General features: G+C 36.8%; 1 protein-coding gene across 3 annotated transcripts in view; it reads right to left on the reverse strand.

Annotated features, from left to right (window-relative positions):
* Nucleotides 1-12,596: 12,596 nt before the first annotated feature.
* The window catches only part of LOC308701935 (uncharacterized protein), a 166,878-nt gene continuing 158,471 nt past the window's right edge, over nucleotides 12,597-21,003 (reverse strand). For 2 of the 3 annotated variants that reach the window (XM_081384414.1, XM_081384413.1), the window contains 2 exons: nucleotides 13,801-14,118; nucleotides 12,597-13,538 (listed from right to left, as the gene is read on the reverse strand). In XM_081384414.1, the coding sequence (XP_081240540.1) occupies nucleotides 13,504-13,538; nucleotides 13,801-14,118 (353 nt within the window). In that variant the 3' untranslated portion in view covers nucleotides 12,597-13,503. The remainder of the gene's footprint in view (nucleotides 13,539-13,800; nucleotides 14,119-21,003) is intronic. The other variant, XM_081384415.1, reaches the window with a different exon arrangement.

Genomic DNA, 21,003 nt, shown 5'->3' on the forward strand with positions numbered 1-21,003 from the left:
CATCGTAATGAAGTGCTTTGAGCGGCTGGTCCTGGCACACCTAAAAGACTCTCTACCATCCACATTGGACTCACACCAGTTTGCCTACCGTAGCAATAGGAGCACAGAGGATGCAGTCTCCATGGCACTGCACTCTGTGCTCACACATCTGGACAATAAGAACACTTATGCACGCATGCTGTTTGTTGACTTCAGCTCAGCATTCAACACTGTCATCCCAACTAAGTTAATAGCCAAACTTGGAGACCTGGGCTTCAACACCTCCATGTGCAACTGGATTTTGGACTTCTTGACCAACAGACCCCAGAATGTTCGATCAGGCTCCAACTGCTCCACATCCATCACACTCAACACTGGTGTACCACAGGGCTGTGTGCTAAGCCCGTTCCTCTACTCCCTCTTCACCTCCGACTGCAAGCCTGTGTACGGATCTAATTCCATCGTCAAGTTTGCGGACGACACTACGGTGATTGGTCTCATCAGCAACAACGATGAGACTGCCTATAGGGAGGAGATCAAGCACCTGGCCACATGGTGCACCGAAAATAACCAGCTCCTCAACACCACCAAAACGAAGGAGCTCATCGTGGACTTCAGGAAAGTGTCAAGAGGCACACACGACACCATCCACATCAATGGAATGGCTGTTGAGCGTGTCTCCAGTTTCAAGTTCCTGGGGACCCACATCTCGGCGGACATGACCTGGACAACCAACACCTCCAGCCTGGTCAAGAAGGCTCACCAGCGCCTCTTCTTCCTGAGGACACTGAGGAAGAATCAGCTTTCCTCCACTATCCTGGTGAACTTCTATCGCTGTGCAATAGAAAGCATCCTGACCAACTGTGCTACAGTGTGGTATGGGAGCTGTTCTGTTGCAGAGCGCAAGGCACTGCAGCGGGTGGTGAAAACCGCCCAGCGCATCACTGGGACTCCACTACCTGCCATCGAGCACATCCAGAGGAAACGCTGTCTGCATCGAGCTCGCAGCATCCTTAAGGACTCCTCTCACCCAGCCCACAGACTGTTTTCTCTCCTGCCTTCCGGCAGGCGTTTCAGGTGCCTCCGGACCAGGACCAGCAGACTAAAGAACAGTTTTTTCCCCAGAGCTGTCTCTTTATTAAACTCTAACCCTCATTGATCCCACTCCCCTTATATACTGATTGACTCTCCTCTCCCTCCTCACACCTGCCTCCATTTTGTTATTTGCAATACTATAATGTTCATTTGCACTGCTGACTGTTATTACAGTAACAACTGTTTACATATGCATCTTGCACTACTACCTTGACTGGAATATGCTCATTTGCACTGCCGACTGTTTATTTACAGTACCGACTGTTATATATACATTGCAATATCGTACCTTAACTGTAATATGCAATTACTTTCCACTGCACTCACTCGGATAGCTTCTGTCCAAACTTTATTTGCACTACTTTAAATCCATTGTTATACTGCTCATTAGCCTAACTTATACATATATCTATTTGTAAAATTCTGTTTATAGTAATAGCCATCTGTATATTATGCTCACATTCTGTTTATAGTAACAGCCATCTGTATATATATTCATAGTACATATCTATCTGTAAAATTATGTTTATAGTAACAGCCATCTGTATATTATATTCAGTACATATCTATCTGTAAACATTCTGTTTATAGTAATAGCCATCTGTATATTATTATATTCAGTACATATCTAGCTGTAAATTCTGTTCACAGTAATAGTTATCTGTATATTATATTCATAGGACAATCTATCTGTAAATTTTTGTTTATAATAGTATTCAACTCTATATTTATTCAGTACATATCCATGTTCTGCACTTATGAACCACTGTATATCCTGCACTTGCTGCTATTGCACTTCTGGTTAGACCTAAACTGCATTTCGTTGCCTTGTACCTGTACTTGTGTAATGACAATAAAGTTGAATCTAATCTAATCTAATCTAATATTTTCTTTCAATGCGAATTTGTAGAATTTTGGATTACATTTCAGAGTTGGTTACAATCTATAGAGATATCACTTCACCCTTTGACTGTGAGATCAATTACAGTTGGAGTGTTTCTGAATGATAAAAACTTAGATTTTTTGATAAACAATCTGATTGTTTTAGGAAAGCACTTCATCCACAGGTGTAAATATTTAAAGGAGCTGTATGTAAGAAATGTATTTCAATTAAACATAAAATGACCCTCATATGTCACTAGACATTTAAGAAATCATGTTCATTTCAAATACTTATATCACTGACAACAGTAGTCCGGCCAGGATATTGTCATTTAAAAAGTGAAGTTGCAGCCCTCAGCTGATGTTGATGTTGTCATCTTGTGTTTTGGCCTGAAGCTCCACCCTCCACCTATCTACCAATCACGAAGTCAGTAGTGTTTCGGCATCCGGGTTGCCAGCTCTGCTCTAGTTACCACAGCTATACGTACTACGTAGCAGCCTACGTTCCTGCTGGATCCTGCAGCCTATCTGGCAACCTCGAGTCAAGGGGGAGGGGATACACCAACCCAGAGCCATAGAGAGAAAGAGTTGCGACACTCCCATAGACCTCCGTTGTAAATAATGGCGGCGCTTTTAACCGCCTACTTCCGGGATATGAAGAGCGGAATAGTTCCAAACACTGTCATTTTGGCGTTGGACCCCATTCACTTACATTGCTGCGCGTCGAGTTGTTCCAGAGTTAAGTTGTTGAAATATCGACCTCTTTTGAATTGTCAACTGTCTATTTTGTATCAGAGGCCCTTTGCGATGCTTATACTGGTCTTCATTTGTACATGCACAGCGTAATTATTTATATTTTATGTTAGTTGTTTCAACCAATTTTCAAGCACTGCCTGCTAACATAGCTAGTTAGCTAGCGCGACTTCGTCAGTTAAGAGTTCGGTAATGAATCGCTGCCACCTTTATAGCAACTTTTATTTAATTTAATTTTTTGGGATATACTAACTTTTCATTATGTTTTATTGTCTTGAGTTAGGTGGCTTGTGAGAACAATGCTGGACCTCTAGGATTGTTATGGCCATCACCATAGTCCTGTCTGTTTCATGGATCACCTGCCCCTGATTTTTGCTTTTTTGTTCACACAAGCACACATTTTTGTTGTCTGTCATTGTTTAATAAAAATAGTTTATTTGAAAACCTTCATTTGTATCATCAATGCTTAAATTCGTTTTTAATCTGTTATAGTTTTGATAATGTGTATGGCTTAATATTAAAATAATATTCTTAGTCTTAACATGATAATGTTTCACGTTGTGGTCCTGGGGTGGCCACTTTCATCAGAAGAAGTGAGCTAGCTTAAGCGAACTCTGAACGGACCGCCACGGCAGACCTCTTTGCGTGATCACGAAGGTAGGCTAATGGCTGGATCAAAATTTATAAGCAAAATCACGGGAATCAATAGCCTAATACAGCCCAGTTGTGCTAAAATAAATATCATGAGACGTCCATCATCAGATGAATGATATGGAAAAGTTAAGTTAGAGCCGCTAAAGCCAGTGCTACTACCCATGCGAACATGAACACTAGCTTTTCCCTCCAAAAATATAGCCTAAAACTTATCTCCAAATGCAAAACTGACATTAACAAAATGCAATAACAGCGGAAAAAGTACTTGGGGTGTGTTTTATTTTATATTTACCGTTCAATAATGCAATCGCTGCTGTCTGTCCCATAGAAGAACATGACAGCCAGCGTATGTTTTGGAACTATTGGGGCTTACATGAACCACGTGACAGCCATAGCGGCGACATCAAAGAGTGTCGCAACTCTTTCTCTCTATGGCTCTGCACCAACCTACAGTAATTTGAAAGTGATTGCAGTACCAGTTTTGGCCACAATCTTCCATACAGCTCCTTTAAAGATCAAACCCCATTTCAATGGATGGAAGAATGACTTGAAGCTATTTGTTGAATCTCTTCATTGGATGACGGATAGAAATGCCCTAAAACTTCTTTCTGTTTTGGATTTGTTTAGGTTATTGGACTAAGACCCTCACCCCTTTGTTTTTATTTTATTATATTTCTTTTTTGTTCTTATATGTTCTTTCTTCTAAGTGATCTATCAACACGATTACGATATGATTGTTGATTTATGCCTTAATTGCTTGTACTTGAATTCTTTATAGTAAAAAAAAATAAAAAATCACACACTTCAAAATGTTAAGATGATCGTGCGGCACCGTTATTCAATATTTTTCCCGTCCTGCTGTAATGTTTTTTCATCTGATCTTTTGTCCCCACCACTTTTCAACACAAACTGACGCCCCTGATCGTGCCCATAGACTGTAAAAAAAGATGGACGACGCCGCCCCTCTGCTCTCTTCCATTGATGAGAACTGAAGCCGCCAGAGTCCCGATATGGCGCTGACATATTGGAACTTGAGTCTGCGCAGTAGCGATCTCGGGACCTGCGCAGTAGTGAGCAGGAAGTAAAGCCGCGAAATCAACGCACCGCCCTCGCTCTCGCAGAATGCACTGAGGGAGAGTTGATTCTGCACACTTTTTAAAAAAATGATTGCAGTATGAAGAGAGACTTGTTAAATCAAAGTAAATACAATCTCCTCAGTCCTCCGAAGATCCCGAAAAAAATGTCCGCTGGTGCTTCAGTGACTACTTCGCTCGAGAACCTGTCAATCACAGCTGTCAATCATGACGTTACACCCCCGCATCACGTAACTAACTAAAATCCAACTTATTTTTGAAACAGACACTCAAACTTACATCAGCGTGATAAAAACGACAGCAAATGAAATAAACCACCTTTGGAAAAAATATATTTGAAGTGTAATTTAATTGTTTAGTTGGTCTCACATCCCGTTGAATAACACGGGGAGGCGGGGCTTATGACCTATACTAGGACCAGTCACCGGGGGGCGATCGAGACGTTTTGGCTTCACTTTTCAGGGCTTGTGCGGCGCTCCAACGCTATCTCACGACCAATTCGTACGAATTCGTACGAATGATAAAAAGTTGGCTAATTCGTATGAATTCGTACGACCTAGCTCGTACGAATTTGTACGATTTGTCTAAACCCACGTGATGGGTAGGTTTAGGGGCGGGGTCAGGGGTAGGTCATTCGTATGAATTCACACGAATTGGACAATTCGTAAAATATGTACGATTTAGCAAAAATCGTACTAATTCGTACGAGTCAGGTCGTATGAATTCGTACGAATAAGCCACCTCGTAGAATTTGTACGTTTTCCCGTGAGATCGGGCTCGGCACGCTTGATCATAGCGCTTGATTTTTTTTATTTTTATTTATAACAACAACATTTCAGTCTTTCCAGTTCACATTCGTTATAATAGTAACAATACAATACGTTAAAGGTTGAAAAAAAAAATAAATAAAAAAAATCAAGTTACCAATAAAGAAAAATAAGTTTGTGACAGACTTGTATCCCATGACAAAAATAGTTCTAATGACATATTATCCATTAAACATTTCTGAATGAATGTTCATTACTGATATGCATTTCTCGTTTGTAATTAATTTAAGAGACTTAAAATAAAAATCCACCTCTATCATAAACAACTTAAATGATGGTGAAGAATTCTGGAATTTACATTTATGGATATGAAACTTGCCTAACAAAATGTAAAGGTTTATTATAGTACATAGTTTCTTTTCTTTGTATTCAAAATAAGTGATAATGTTCTTCCCCTCAATGTTGATTTTGTGTTTTGTTTTACATAATATATAATTCTCAAGTTCTTTCCAAAATGCATTACTGTATGAACAACCATAAAACAAATGGGTTACATTTTCAAGTTCATTTTTACAAAAAGTACATTTGTTATCAATATCAATAAATCTTGAAATGTACATCTTAGATGGGTATATGTTATGTAGTATTTTTAGATGTAATTCTCTAATTTTATTTGTGACACAAAATTTAAAAGGAACAAGCCGCCTTCTGCCAATTAATATTCATAAAAATAGCATTCCAAAAGAATTTCCCTCTAGGTATTATTTTTCTGGCATTGTAGAAACATTCTCTGATATGTTTATTAGTGCATTTTTTGCTTAGAATGTCAATACCGTTTATGTAAAGAATGTTAGGAGTAGTGCGTTGTACATTTTGCTCTACATAGCTTTTCATTAATTCTAATATTCCACTGGGAATAGAGTTAATTACTGAGCTAAACTCTTTAAATTTTACAGGGAAAGTTTTCTGTGTAAGAAAGTCTTCATAGCTAAGAAGTTGACCATTAGGGCTAAATAAATCTTTTAAATAAATGATATTTTTATCTATCCAGTTTTGTAAATACAATGATTTGTTCCTTTTAATAATACACTCATTGTTCCAAATGATAGATTTATGTGGTGAAAAGTTGTGTGAATAACATAGCTTCCAGGCTAACAGAGCTTGTTGATGAAATTCCGACATCTTAACTGGTAATTTAGAAATACTGTAATTACAAGACAGTAAGAACTTGAGACCTCCAACCTTCTTGAATATATTATGAGGAATAAAATTCCATAATGAATCTGGAGCTTTTAAACTTTCCTTTAACCATTTAACTTTAAAAGTATAATTTAAATCTACAAAATCTAATAGATCAAAACCCCCTTTAGCTTTAGGACCAGAAAGCAAAGCTTTTTTCAAATGATGGAGCTTATTCTTCCAAACAAATTTTACAAACATATCATTGATTTCTTTACATGTAGAATCACAGACATTAAGGGAGAGTGCTGGATACACAAATCTAGAAACTCCTTCAGCCTTAGTCAAAAGGACCCTACCTAAGATTGATAAGTCTCTTTGAAGCCATAGGTTCAATATAGTTTTAGATTTTTTCATTTTGGGGGAGAAGTTAAGTCGTTGGCGCTCTATAACATTCTTACAAACAAAAACACCGAGATATCTAATACAATTTTTAACAGGCATATTATATATGGTTTTAACATTTGTTTCAAACAGACATAAAATTTCGCATTTAGATTTATTCAATTTTAGTCCAGAAGCAGCTGAGAATTCGTCTATTAATGCTACAGCTTTTTCAATCTGATGTTTGTCCTTTAAGAATAATGCTGTATCATCAGCTAATTGGGTCAGTTTAATTTCCTTTCCAAAAATAGACAAACCTTCAATTATTGGGTTATTTAAAATATGTAATGAGAGCAATTCGACAACAATCAAAAATAAAAAGGGAGAAATCGGACAGCCTTGACGGACGGATCTCAGCACTGGAAATCTTTTGGTAGTGTTTGGATATAGTATGACACAACTGTCAATATTTTTATAAAACATTTCGATTGTTGAAATAAAATTTTGACCAAAACCAAAGGTTTGAAGTGCTTTAAATAAAAAATGATATTCCACCGTATCAAAAGCCTTGTAAAAATCAAGAAAAACTATAAGGGAGTCATTATCAATGTTTTCAGAGTAGTCTAATAAGTCAAGAACAAGCCTTATGTTGGAACTAATATGACAGTTGGACATAAATCCAGTTTGAGTTTCGGCGATAATTTCTCTAAGATCTTTTTTTAACCTTTTAGCATATATCAATGAAATAATTTTGTAATCTATATTTAGGAGCGTAATAGGTCTCCAATTTTCTATCATAAGGTGATCTTTTTCCGGTTTAGGAATTAATGTTATAATACCCTGTTTCATACTTGTTGACATTTCTTTCCTATCTTGACATTCCTTAAATAATTCCAATAAAGGATCCACAATAATATTCCAAAAATGTAAATAAAATTCAACCGAGAGGCCGTCGTTGCCTGGAGATTTTCCTTTTTTCATTGACTGGATTGCTTCTGATATTTCTGATTTTGTGATGGGTCGTTCACAATTAGTTTTGAAGGGCTCTGAAATGGTTGGTGTATATTTTTTAATTGATTCAATAAACTTATCACAATCATTGATTTGGGAATTTGATTTGTATATGTTACTGTAGAATGAATAAACATATTTTGAAATGTCCAAATGATTAGTGGTTATGACATCATCAATCTTGAGTGCAGAGATATTGTTTCTTTTTTGATTTCGTTTCTCTAGGGCAAAAAAGTAGCTAGAGTTCTTTTCGCCTAATTCCAACCATTTTGCTCTTGACCTTATGAAGGCTCCTTTAGCCATATTAATATATGTATGATCTATTTCTTCTTTTAGTCTCTTCAATTTAATTTCTTCTTCCTCTAATAGACTATCTTTCTTCAATAATGTATTTAGTTCGTTCATGATACTAATTTCTTTTGAGGCGTTATTATTTTTTATTTCTTTACTCCGTCTCATTGCTGCTTCTCTTATCTTAAATTTAAAGTATTCCCATTTTTGTGTATGATTCATTTTAGGATCCCTAAATATCTGTTTCGCTGTTCTTTTAACATCACCACAAAATATATCATCATTTAATAAATCATTATTTAGCTTCCAGAAACCACGAAGATTGTTTTGATTTTGGTTAGTGCCTATTAAATGAATTTTAATCAATTTGTGATCAGATAAGGGAGCAAAATCGTGAGATGCTTCTGAAACAAATTGTGTGCAAGAAGGTGATATAAGCCACAAGTCAATTCTGGATTGTAAAGATCTATTCGCATTACTCCAAGTAAATTCTTTTGTATCAGAATTTAAATATCGCCATACATCGATAACCTAAAGTTGTTCACAAATATATGCAATGCTTTTAAATCTTGAATGTTGAACTGTTCTCATCGGGAATCGATCTAAGAGATCATCTGGAGCATCATTATAATCTCCCCCAAGAATCAATTGTGCTTCTTTGTACTTCAGTTTAAGAGCTTCAAGTTTCTTACACAATTGCATACACATTGTTTTGGCTAGAGCTGTGTTGTTATGATTATATAAGTTACAAACTATAAAAATGGTGTTATCCAGTTTGAAAACTAAAATAATCCATCTACCCTCATCTGAAAATAATGATTCAATAATAATACCTTTAAATTTGTTGAGGAGAATTGCTACACCAGCAGATTGTTGAGAGGCATGACAAAAATAACACTGATCACCCCATTGTGCTTTCCAAAATTTCACGTCATTTTCACTTGAGTGAGTCTCTTGTAAAAGGATTAAATCTGCATTTTTTCGTCTGCAAAAAATAAAAATAGATTTTCTTTTGGTGCTGTCACGGATACCTCTAACATTAAGGGATATTATTTTTAAGGAACTGAAATGGAAGTCTGTCATAGAAAAATAAAGTAAAGTGAACTAGAAGTCTGTAAAATAAACAAGAACTTGTAAAGTTTTGAGATATAGACACACAAGTAGGTACTCTCAAACGAGAACTCTAAATATTGAGTACCTTATGAAATTGAAGACTCATTTCTTTCTCTTTTTTAATATAAAGAAGTGAACAAATTGCATAATTAAGCAAGTAACTGTGCCACTGTAGAAATAGTTATTTAACTACTAGTACTCGTGCAGTATGCTAATTTCGAGCATAGGTAACCATCACATCAATGTGATTGTACTATACAATAGACAATAAGTGCCTTAGTAGGAAAATTTAACTTAAGGTATGAACATTTTTCTGGTAAATCAATACATCTAATCAAACATGTAAACTTAAATTAACCATTGTTCCTTGTGAACAATAACCTGAGTTAGCTTGAGGTAGTTAAGGGATCTATTAATATTACTTAGCATTCAACTTAACTTAAGATCACCTTATTATTCAACTAATTGACTCTTAAACTGTATGTCTTACACCATCAATGATGGCCACCGGGCCGATCCATTTGGTCTTCTTCCCTTCGTCTCGGGCTTGTTTAACCATTGGCCAGAGTTTGTTCCTGCACTGTCTCTCCATGTAAGTGAGGTCTTCTGCCATCCATAGATTTTTTCCTTTCAACACATCGGAGTTGAGGGAGGCTCTCCATACTTTGTGTCGGAAAGTGCGCATGGTGAATTGCATGATAATGGGACGTGGTTTGTTGTCTTCTTTATTTCTCCCCACTCTGTGTACGGTGTCTACCAGGAACCCAAGTCTGGACTTTTCTTCTGGAATGATCTTGGCGATTATTTCCAGCACCTCCTTTCTCACATCTTCGTTGCTGTATTCCGGGAGATTAAGCAGACGGAGATTCCATCGTCGGCTATATCTCTCAGCCTCCTCCTGCCGCTCCTGAATTGCAGTCGCTCGCTCATTCAGCTTCTTCACGATGTCATCTGTCGCCTTGCAATGCATCCCAAGGTCTTTCATATGCTCCTGCATGACAACAATCTCCGCCGTGTTCTTGTTCACCATTTCTTCAAACTTGGAGAATCGGTCATTCAGTCCGTGAATAGCATTCAGGATATCAGCATTGGATACATTTTCCGCTCCTTTCTTCGAAATTTCAGTGCGGACCTTCTTTGGACTGGGGCTATTCAGAGGGGTTTCAGGAAGAGGTGAACATAAGCTTGGGAAAGCATCAGACTCCAGGTCCATTATCAGTCCTCCCTTACGTCTTGCTTCTTTTTTAGCCATATTTTCAATGCTAATCTGTCACGTTGCTAACTTTTCTTTTATAAGCTAGCCGGTTCACTGTTTCATAACGCGACGACGGAAGAACTTCACTTTTTTCTCTTTTTTAGGTTAATTAGTCCTACTGTCCGTACATAAAATACAGAGGCAACAAGTCACTTCTCAGAAAACAATCTTTGAGTCCATTAGGATCATTCTAAAAGTTTGGTACTTTGAAAAATTCACGAGCTCACAGGAAAGCGTCTACCCAGATCGCCATCTTGGCTCCTCCATCATAGCGCTTGATCGTGCCAGAGGAAGCGCCTCGCGTGATCTCACGCAGCAGACCGGAAGCGTTGCTGCTCAGCTGAGCCTTGTAAAGTGGAGCGTAAAAATGTATTTATAAATATTAAAATAATGAATTAATGTACCGTAGTTTGTTTCATTACATCTATCTTTGAATGAATCCGGATTTCCGTTGAATGAACAGTTTAATGACTCACTCAAAGACAGTCGCTTGGCGCCATCTTGTGGTGTAACAGTGTAACTGCACTGATGAAAGCCTCTCTATAACACGCAGAGACAATGCCGATCCTGGTGAAATATCAGCAGAAAGCCTCTCATAAAGTGAGATTCGAGGATCGGAACTAACTGTTATATAACAATGGCCTAACAAGCTTATTGTCAGGTTACCGTTTATGTTCTGTTATTATATTATGTGGACCCTTATTTTGACATTGTGTCTTCTGTTTACTCCACTTTAGTTTCGGTTTCATTGCTGAACATGTACTCGTCTTCGTGTCTGCTGACCTCAGCGTTACACTTAAATGGAGAGTAATATATATATATATATATATATATATATATATATATATATATATTTTACTCATTTTAATATAGAAATAGGTCACTACTTGTATACGTTAAAAGAAACAATAAATAATAAAGCAAAAGAAAAAATAAACGAAATAATTTTAAAGCCTTAATCTTTGAATAATTTGTAACTCTTTGTACTTATTTGTAGTTATTTCTCTCTGCTTTCTCTTTTTTTCTTTTCTATTATATTTGTTTATTATTATATTTAATTTTATGTTATTGGGATGTTATTGCCCTTGTATGTTCATTGTTCAAAAGATTGTAAGAATTTTAATTTTATTTTTAATGAGTTTGAGTTTCTTGCTTCTGGTGGACACAAAAGAAGATATTTTGAAGAATGTTGTTAGTAAAAAAACAGTTTATGATCTCCATTGACTCCATACATAGGGTTTTTATCTTACTATGGAAGTCAATGGGCATCAGCAAATGTTTGGTTACTAACAACATTCTTCAAAATATCTTCTTTTGTGTTCAGCAGAAGAAAGAAATTCATACAGTTTAGGAACAACTTGAGGGTGAGAAAAGGATGACAGAATTGTAAAAGTATAAACAGATCTTATTCATAAACATTTAATTTCAAACACCAGTTTTTTATATATCGCAGTGCCTGCCATTATATTTTGAAGCATATTTCTTGTGAATTGTGAATTGACTGTCTGTTAAATGGCGCCTCACTGTGGCCAAACCACGAACAACAACAGTCACTGTAAACAACTTTGAAATGAGCAAACGTGCTGTGTTTAATAGTTTTTAGTTTTCAATGAACAGATTGTAAAGCTACAATAGGAGATAAAATAATGTGAAAAGGTTATCAGGCAGAGGAGCAAAGAGAGCGACTGGTGAATTAAACACGATGACAGACACTGGAGCGCCAACTAGTGGAGGAGCGACCAAACAACTCATTCTCTGCAGTTTCCTTAAAACTGATGATTAACATGTTGTTATAATACACATTCACACACTGAGAATGAATTAACACAGTATCAATATTCCCCCTCAAACTACATAATGGAAGTTGATTGTGTAATTATAATACAAACTTTTTTGATCCTTGTGATCCTTTCCTATTGGGTCTTTGTAATGTTTTGTTGGATTGTATAAAACTATTTTTTTATTTTTTTGCTGTTTTTCTTTATTATCAGTGTAATTTTTTTACATTGTACCAGTCAAATGTGTTTATTCTGAGCAACTTTATTATTCCTTTACACACAAGTGTGACCAAAATGGTGTTTCTCCAGTTTTCCAGTCTGGAGGATCAGGATGAGCATAAAGCAGACGACAGCCTCAAGATTTGTGTTTTTGTGGTTTATTTTGATTATTTTATTCAGTAAAGCATGAAGTGAACGCTGTGCGTCCGGCTCAAATCAGCAAATACAAAAGATTCAAGCTGAAGCTTCTCTAATAAAATGAAATGAAAGAACAATCAGAAATCAATAATTTCACACAACAGTGAAAATCATCAACAGAGAATCAGAGTTTATAATTTCACATTCACATCTGATCTGAGAGACACAGATGGGCAGATTCACTTCAGATAATACACAATATAGATTGATAAAAATATAAGAGCAATTATGTATCATAAAAAGACAGATTATAATATAAGCAAATAGAGTAAGGCCAAATAATACTAGAGTAATATAAATGTGCAGATTATTCCTGCAATATCAGAGTTTCACACAGAGATGAACAGTCAAAGTCACACTGAAGCTTCTTCAATTAAACTGTTTCTAGAAACTTCTAGAAGTGAAGAGACTGTTAAAGTATCTAAAGCTCAGGATTAAACATGCTTGTTATATAAAAACACACATTAGTCCGAGAAATACTGGTTTAGCACACACACATTCTTCTTATATAGTCTCTACATGACATTTCTCATCAGATATTTTGTCTAATAGATGCAGAAACAGAAACTGGATTATACAGTGTGTATTATATACAATGAGTAACAGATGAAATGTGAAATTTTGATTAGATTTACATTAGAGGATCAAATAAAGATGAGAGTTAGTCTAAAGATCAGTGTGAAGAACATAGTAAATTAAATATGTCTGTGTGTTATCCTGTTGTTTAACATCACACACACACACACACACACAGCTAGATTTCCTTCATATGGGGGTTTAGAGACTCACACGACGAGAAATCTGATTTTGAAATGTTGATAATGTCACAGTACGGAGTCAGGGAACACTGTTCAAAGGAACTGTCGCATCTCCTCTGGGTTATCTTCTAAAAGAAAACACACAAGACAGATCATATTAAAGGAAACCTTTGCTTTGCTTATATATATATATATATGTATGTATATATAGTTGGGAGGAGTTGATTTTTTAATAACACAATCATTTACAATGATTCACACACAGTGACAGAGTCTGTTCTGACAGAAATCAGAAAGTGTCATCATACAAACTCAGTCTTTCATCTAAATGTCTGACAGGGTTGATCTAAAACAAGATTGTTATTATACTGACATATGTGATTTACTCACCAGAGACTTCGACCTTGAATAATTTCATTGAAGTATTGTCACCATCGGTGAAGTAAAGTACATAAAATCCAGTGTGATTCAGTTTGATCCTTTTGATGGTCAGTGATCCGTCCTGATCCAGCTTCAGTCTGAATATGAATCTCCCACCAGTAGCGAATGATGAGATTGTCCTGGTCCCTCCTGTGATTTGAGCTATGGGAGAGTCGTATAGTCTAAACTTCCACTGGATCTCATCATCTTTCTTTATGTTAGTAACACCAGTCTTCAGAGTGACAGATCCTCCCTTCTTCACTGACACTTTCTCTATCTCTGTCTTATCTGAACACAGAAACAGAGAAACACCGAACACAAATTGGAACAAGAAAACAAATGGACCATAGTAAAAATCATTGAAAGCAACATGAATAATTTCCTTCATGCCAAAAATTTACTACGGTATTTAGGCCTACTCATTTTATAAATCAAATAAATGTAATTGTCGTGGTTCATCTTCTCCCTATATCTACCCTGGTGTTGCAGTCGTTCTCTGTCAGCTCATTGTTGGTTCATGTCTGCCACTCTCTTTTGTTGTCTGTTTAGTTTGACCTCTCACTGATGATGGATTATCTGCTGTTCTCTCTCGGCTTCTCTCTGCAGTTTGAGCCACCAGCCCACTGTTCCTGTTACCTGTCGTTCCTCTCCGCTAAAGCCTGTCATCTGTCGTTCCTCTCCGTTAAAGACTGTCATCTGTCGTTCCTCTCCGTTAAAGACTGTCATCTGTCGTTCTGTGGCTGTTGCAGACGCTGGGTTCAGTTGTTACCCAGGTCAGTTCGAGATTAGTTTGAGCAAACTCTGGATTTTCAGGCTCAAGAAGGTGGATTAGTTTGTAGCGAGTTTCATCTAGGCATGTGCCGGTATCACATTTTTCATGCTGCGATTAATTGAGTGAGCTTTTATCACGGTATACGGTATTATCACGATATTTTAATTGCACATGAGAAACAGATGGATTGGGGGGTGGTGTAAAAACCAATTTTGTCTCAACAATTGTTGGCGATGAAACTAGGCATGTGCCGGTATTCGGTAATGCGATAAATCGCGGTAATGAATATGCACGATATTGTTATCGCGGGCACTTCAAAATACCGCGAAAAATTATAATCCGAATTTAGATTTTTAGAACGCGCATTATAGCTTATTTTCCATCAACCGCTTAAACAAACACTGCGTATATGTGTTTCATATCAAAAGTAACCTGCTCTGTCTTGTTTGTCGGTCTTCGTGTCCTCTTTGCTCTGCGATTTTTCTCTGCGTGAGAACGGATGTGTGGCGTGAACGTGTGAAGAGTCTCGCGCTGAATGCGCCGAGTTGGCAGCTCTGCTTTTAGAAGCGGGATGGATCCGGATAGTTCGGCGGCGGCCATAGACTGTATGCGGTGGCGTTCCTCCTTCCACCATGCTGCTTCTCCATGTGAGGACTGTTTACATGCACTAGAAGTGCGCACCGGCCGCATGCTTATACACGTGGCGATTGTTTACATCAGAGTGCGCACGTGTTTCGCGCAGCATATACGCAGTGTTTGTTTAAGCGGTTGATGGAAAATAAGCTATAATGCGCGTTCTAAAAATCTAAATTCGGATTATAATTTTTCGCGGTATTTTGAAGTGCCCGCGATAACAATATCGTGCATATTCATTACCGCGATTTATCGCATTACCGAATACCGGCACATGCCTAGTTTCATCGCCATGGTAACTTTGCTGTTATTTACCATATATATATTTTATGAATTATAATAATAATAATAATAATAATAATAATAGTATATATATATATAATTATTATATTGACAATATTTAACTTTCTTTTAAACTAATATAAATATAATACATGCATTAATATCTAACACTTTTAAACAGATTAAGTTTGTGTTTTCTTTTGAGCTCTTTGTGAAACTTTAAATTATTAGGCCTATTGTTTGATTCATCTGCATCGATATGGTCAGATATTTTCTTTCAGCTTCCTTCTCAAACTTTCACTGCAGCAACAGTGTTTACTCCTGCCTTGTAAATGCATTTAATTTAATTTTTTTTTTTCATAATGATCTTTTAATCTTTAGAAGAGAAGTGAATTGCGTCATCTCTCTCGCCAGGGGTGAATCAAACTGATGCTCTCCATGTTCCCTGTGATTGGCTGTTCGCTGATGATGTCACACTTTCAGGTGCACGCGCTTCAGAGTTAATCACAAACTCTGGATCAAACCTGAGTTGACAGACAACATAACTTTATATCAAGCTTCGTGAGACCGCTTATTTGTACTTTTAAGTTTATTTGTACTTTTAATAAACTCTCGTTTATTGCATTCACTACTGGGTCCCATTGTTGTTTCCATGACAGTGATATTTCATTACATATATATATATATATGTAATGAAATATCACTGTCATGGAAACAACAATGGGTTTTGATAACGCATATCAAAACGTTGGTATAAATCTATTATACAAGTCAAATGTTCCCATGTTTGTTGTGATCCGTGTTGGACCAATCATATTCTCTGAATCATGTGTGGCCATCAGGATCAACACATCAGTGTTTAAGGAAACTGGGTATTGTTCATTTTTATTGAATTTCATGTTTCATTGTCATATGTTTAACATTCCTCATGCTGGCGACCCCTGCTGGTCAGAACAGCGAAAACTCATGTTAAACATGCATAAAAACACCTTTTACAAACATATTGCAAATGTTTTATTGAAAGTAACATCTATCAAATGTAATTAACTAATCATCTAATATCATTAAATATCAATGTATAATATGTATTTTATTATTTTATTTTAGTTATTATTTATTATTATTATTTTAGTATTTTATTCCAGGGCTTCTTTTGTTTGTTCCTTGGATTGCTCAGCTAAACAGGCCAATAAGAGACTATTAACTACTATTATTCCTTTTAATTATATTAATGTCTAATTAAAACATCTACAAATGTATAAAACTGATCAGAGATCAGGTAAAAACGCTTCAGTTCTCAGTGATCTGCATTATTCATGGGTTGACAGAGATCATCACCCTCCAGTGGTGAACAATTGAAATGTCGAAATATTTCGAAACCATTATAACGTAATGAAGCCTCGTTTACAGAAATCACGCGACTCTGGCAGTTTGATACAGTATACGCTCGGAACCACTGATTCAAAACAAAACGATTCGAAGCTTCATGAAGCAGTGTTTCAAAATCATCTATCACTACATTAAACAGCATATTAAAATCTAACGTGACCGACTGAAGTGTCAACCCAGGAGATGGAAACTTTGGGGGTGTTGATGGAAGCGACTGATCTGGGGTCTTTGACAAATACGTGATTTTATCAGCTTTTTGTTAAAAATTTTGTACAGTTTGAATGCTTGAAACTAGAATATATATTTTTTTCTTTAAGCACAGGCTCTGTTCTTTATTTGACATTTCAGATATTCGTACAACAAAATATTCTGGGGGCCATGGAATTTGTGTGAATTTTTTTTTTTTAGTATTAGTATTAAAAGAGTATTAAAAATGCTGGCAACTAAATAATAATAATAATAATAATAATAATAATTAAAGCTGCAAGCAGCATTTATCGGGGTTCAAGCAGTTAAGGCCTTTAAGGCCTTTAAGCACAAAAGCATCAAAAGTTATTAAGTTTTATTTAGCAAGCCAAAAAACTCGTTAGCGCCAACTAGTGGCCGATTTCTTTCAAAACTCTTACAGAGCTCTAGGGCCATGAGTCGAACATGCCCATCGAGTTTCGTTCCGATCGGCCTCCGTTAACCTTGTCTAATAGGTGCTCAAATTTCATTGGTCGATGGCGGCCATGTTTTTTGAGATACGCCAATGTCCTCATAGACATATATGGCACCTTGGGCCAAGACACTGCATACCAATTTTCAAGTCAATCGGACTAACGGTCAGGTGGTTATAGCCCTTTTCATGTTTTTTCCATGTTATAGCGCCACCTAATGTTTAATCGTCGCGATTTTTTTACTGTGACCCCAGACTGAACCCGTACACATGTGTACCGAGTTTGGTTAAGCTATCTCATTTACTTTTTGAGTTATATCCATTTTAGTAAAATAGGCTCCTCCCACAATGTTTATTTTATGCCCCCTAGCGACCTTGAATCGAAATTTCGAATTTTTTTTGATAATTATTGATCGTCCGACTCCAAAGAACATTTCTGCACTAGTTTGGTTCCGATCGGACAAAAAACCTAGGACTAATTAGCAAAAGTAGTTTTTTGACAAAATTCAAAATGGCGGAAAAATTTCCATACCGGAAATGAAATCGGAGATATACGTTTTGTTCATCACGTTTCCAGCTTTCCAATGATATAAGACACTTGAGTCTACGACATACGGTCTAGGAGTTATGAGCAGTTTCGCGCTTTTGGTTGTTATAGCGCCACCTATGGGCCAATCGGGGTCATAATCTCTGAACCTCTCCTCGATTTTTGTACTACCATCTGGCAAAGTTTCAAGTCTCCAGCCCTTACGGTTTGGGCTGCACGATGCGTTTTACGGCAGAAGAATAATAATAATAATAATAAAAATCCTTACAATTACAATAGGGTTTCAGCACTTCGTGCTTGAACCCCTAATAAAAATCAGTACAATTACAATAGGGTTTCAGCACTTCGTGCTTGAACCCCTAATAAAAATCAGAGCAATTACAATAGGGTTTCAGCACTTCGTGCTTGAACCCCTAAAAATCCTTACAATTACAATAGGGTTTCAGCACTTCGTGCTTGAACCCCTAATAATAATAAAAATCAGTACAATTACAATAGGGTTTCAGCACTTCGTGCTTGAACCCCTAATAAAAATCAGTACAATTACAATAGGGTTTCAGCACTTCGTGCTTGAACCCCTAATAATAATAAAAATCAGTACAATTACAATAGGGTTTCAGCACTTCGTGCTTGAACCCCTAATTAAAGCTGCAAGCAGCATTTATCGGGGTTCAAGCATTTAAGGCCTTTAAGCACATAAGCATTTAAGACATTAAGTTTTATTTAGCAAGCTTTTAACCACTGAAATTATAGATGGAAAAATCCATTTACAGCCAATACAGGCAATTTACCATAGGAAATATGTGGTTTTCAAACCTTTTTGCCAGTTATAGCGCCACCTATGGTCCGATCTACACGAAATGTTGCATGCTTGTTTAGAATGTTATGGCACATATGCTCACCAATTTTCGTGAAGTTCTGAGTTTTTGTTTAGGATTTATAGGCTTTTGAGTGCATTTTGCCACGCCCATTTTCTTTATGACCCAATTATACCCATGCGAAAAATGCAAAAGTTCAACTTTTTTTCGATAATTATTGATCTAGAGAGTCCAGAGAATTGTCCTAGACTGGTCTGGTTCCGATCGGGCGAAAAACCAGGGACTAGTTCGCAAAAGTAGGTTTTTAACATATTCATGAATATTTAATGAACGGTTTGATTGACAGCGATGGTTCTTGAGGCAAAGTTGTTCAGCATGAGCAGATCTATCAGATGATATGCATTTTGTGATGATAAGTGTAACACCACGTGATTACAGAGCCATAAAACTCGTTAGCGCCAACTGGTGGCCGATTTCTTTCAAAATTCTTACAGACCTCTAGGGGCTTGAGCCGAACATGCCCACCGAGTTTCGCTCCGATCGGACTTCGTTAACGGTGCTCAAACCTCATTGGCCAATGGCGGCCATGTTTTTTGAGATACGCCAATATCCTTTTAGACATACATGGCTCCTTGGGCCAAGACACTGCATACCAAATTTCAAGTCATTCGGAAAAACGGTCAGGTGTCTATATGTTTTTTTTTGTTTATAGCGCCACCATGCGGCCAATCGACGCAATTTTTTTACTGTGACCTCAGATTGACCTCTTAAACACGTGTGCCTAGTTTGGTGAAGATATCTCATTTACTTCTCGAGTTATAGCCATTTTAGTAAAATAGGCTCCTCCCACAACCTTAATTTATCACCCCCTAGCGACCAGGAATCGGAATTTCGACTTTTTTTCGATAATTATTGATCTTCAGACTCCAGAGAACGATCGGACAAAAAAACAGGGACTAGTTCGCAAAAGTAGGTTTTTGACAAAATTCAAAATGGCGGAAAATCTATCATGGCGGAAATAAAATCGGAGATATACGTTTTGTTCGCCAGGCGTCCAGCTTTCCAGTGATATAAGACACTTGAGTCTATGACTTACCGTCTAGGAGTTATGAGCAGTTTCGCGCTTTTGGTTGCTATAGCGCCACCTATGGGCCAATCGGGCTCATATTTTGATAACCTCTCCTCGATTTTTGTACTACCATCTGGCAAAGTTTCAAGGTTCCAGCTCTTACGGTTTGGGCTGCACGATGCGTTTTACGGCGGAAGAATAATAATAAAAATTAAAGCTGCAAGCAGCATTTATCGGGGTTCAAGCAGTTAAGGCCTTTAAGGCATTTAAGCACAAAAGCATCAAAAGTTATTAAGATTTATTTAGCAAGCATGTAACCACTGACATAATAGATGGAAAAGACCATTTACAGCCAATACAGGCAATTTGCCATGGGATATATATGGTTTTAAAGCTTTTTAACAGTTATAGCGCCACCTATGGTCCGATCTCCATAAAATTGTTTACTGTGACCTCAAATTGAACCCATACACATGTGTACTGAGTTTGGTGAAGATATCTCATTTACTTCTTGAGTTATAGCCATTTGAGTAAAATAGGCTCCTCCCACAACGATTTGCCACATTCTAGAATTATTTAATATGATTCTAGCATGATTTACTATCATATACCATGTTCCAGAATGATTTATTAGGATTCTAGCATGATTAACCTTGATACACCTCATTTCAGTATTATTTACTATGATTTACAATGTTTCTAGCATGATTAACCACATTACTAGCAATTATGTGAAGTGTCAGTGCAAATGAGGTGATGAACACTGACAAAATATTATTGTGTTATAATAGTTAGTTATATACGTGATTTTTTTGTGTGTGTCCAAGTATGAATGCAAAAGCACATGTAAAATATTTCATTATTAAGTAGAATGGCCAGCAGAGGGCACTAGAAGACCACTTATTGGCTCACTTTCACTTTAAACCAGTTTTCTGCACTAAAGCAAACCAGTTTTTCCATGTTAACTCAATGCATGCTTACACACACACACACACACACACACAC

This window comes from Scardinius erythrophthalmus (genome assembly GCF_964197995.2).
Source record: "Scardinius erythrophthalmus genome assembly, chromosome: 14".
Lineage (NCBI taxonomy): Eukaryota > Metazoa > Chordata > Actinopteri > Cypriniformes > Leuciscidae > Scardinius > Scardinius erythrophthalmus.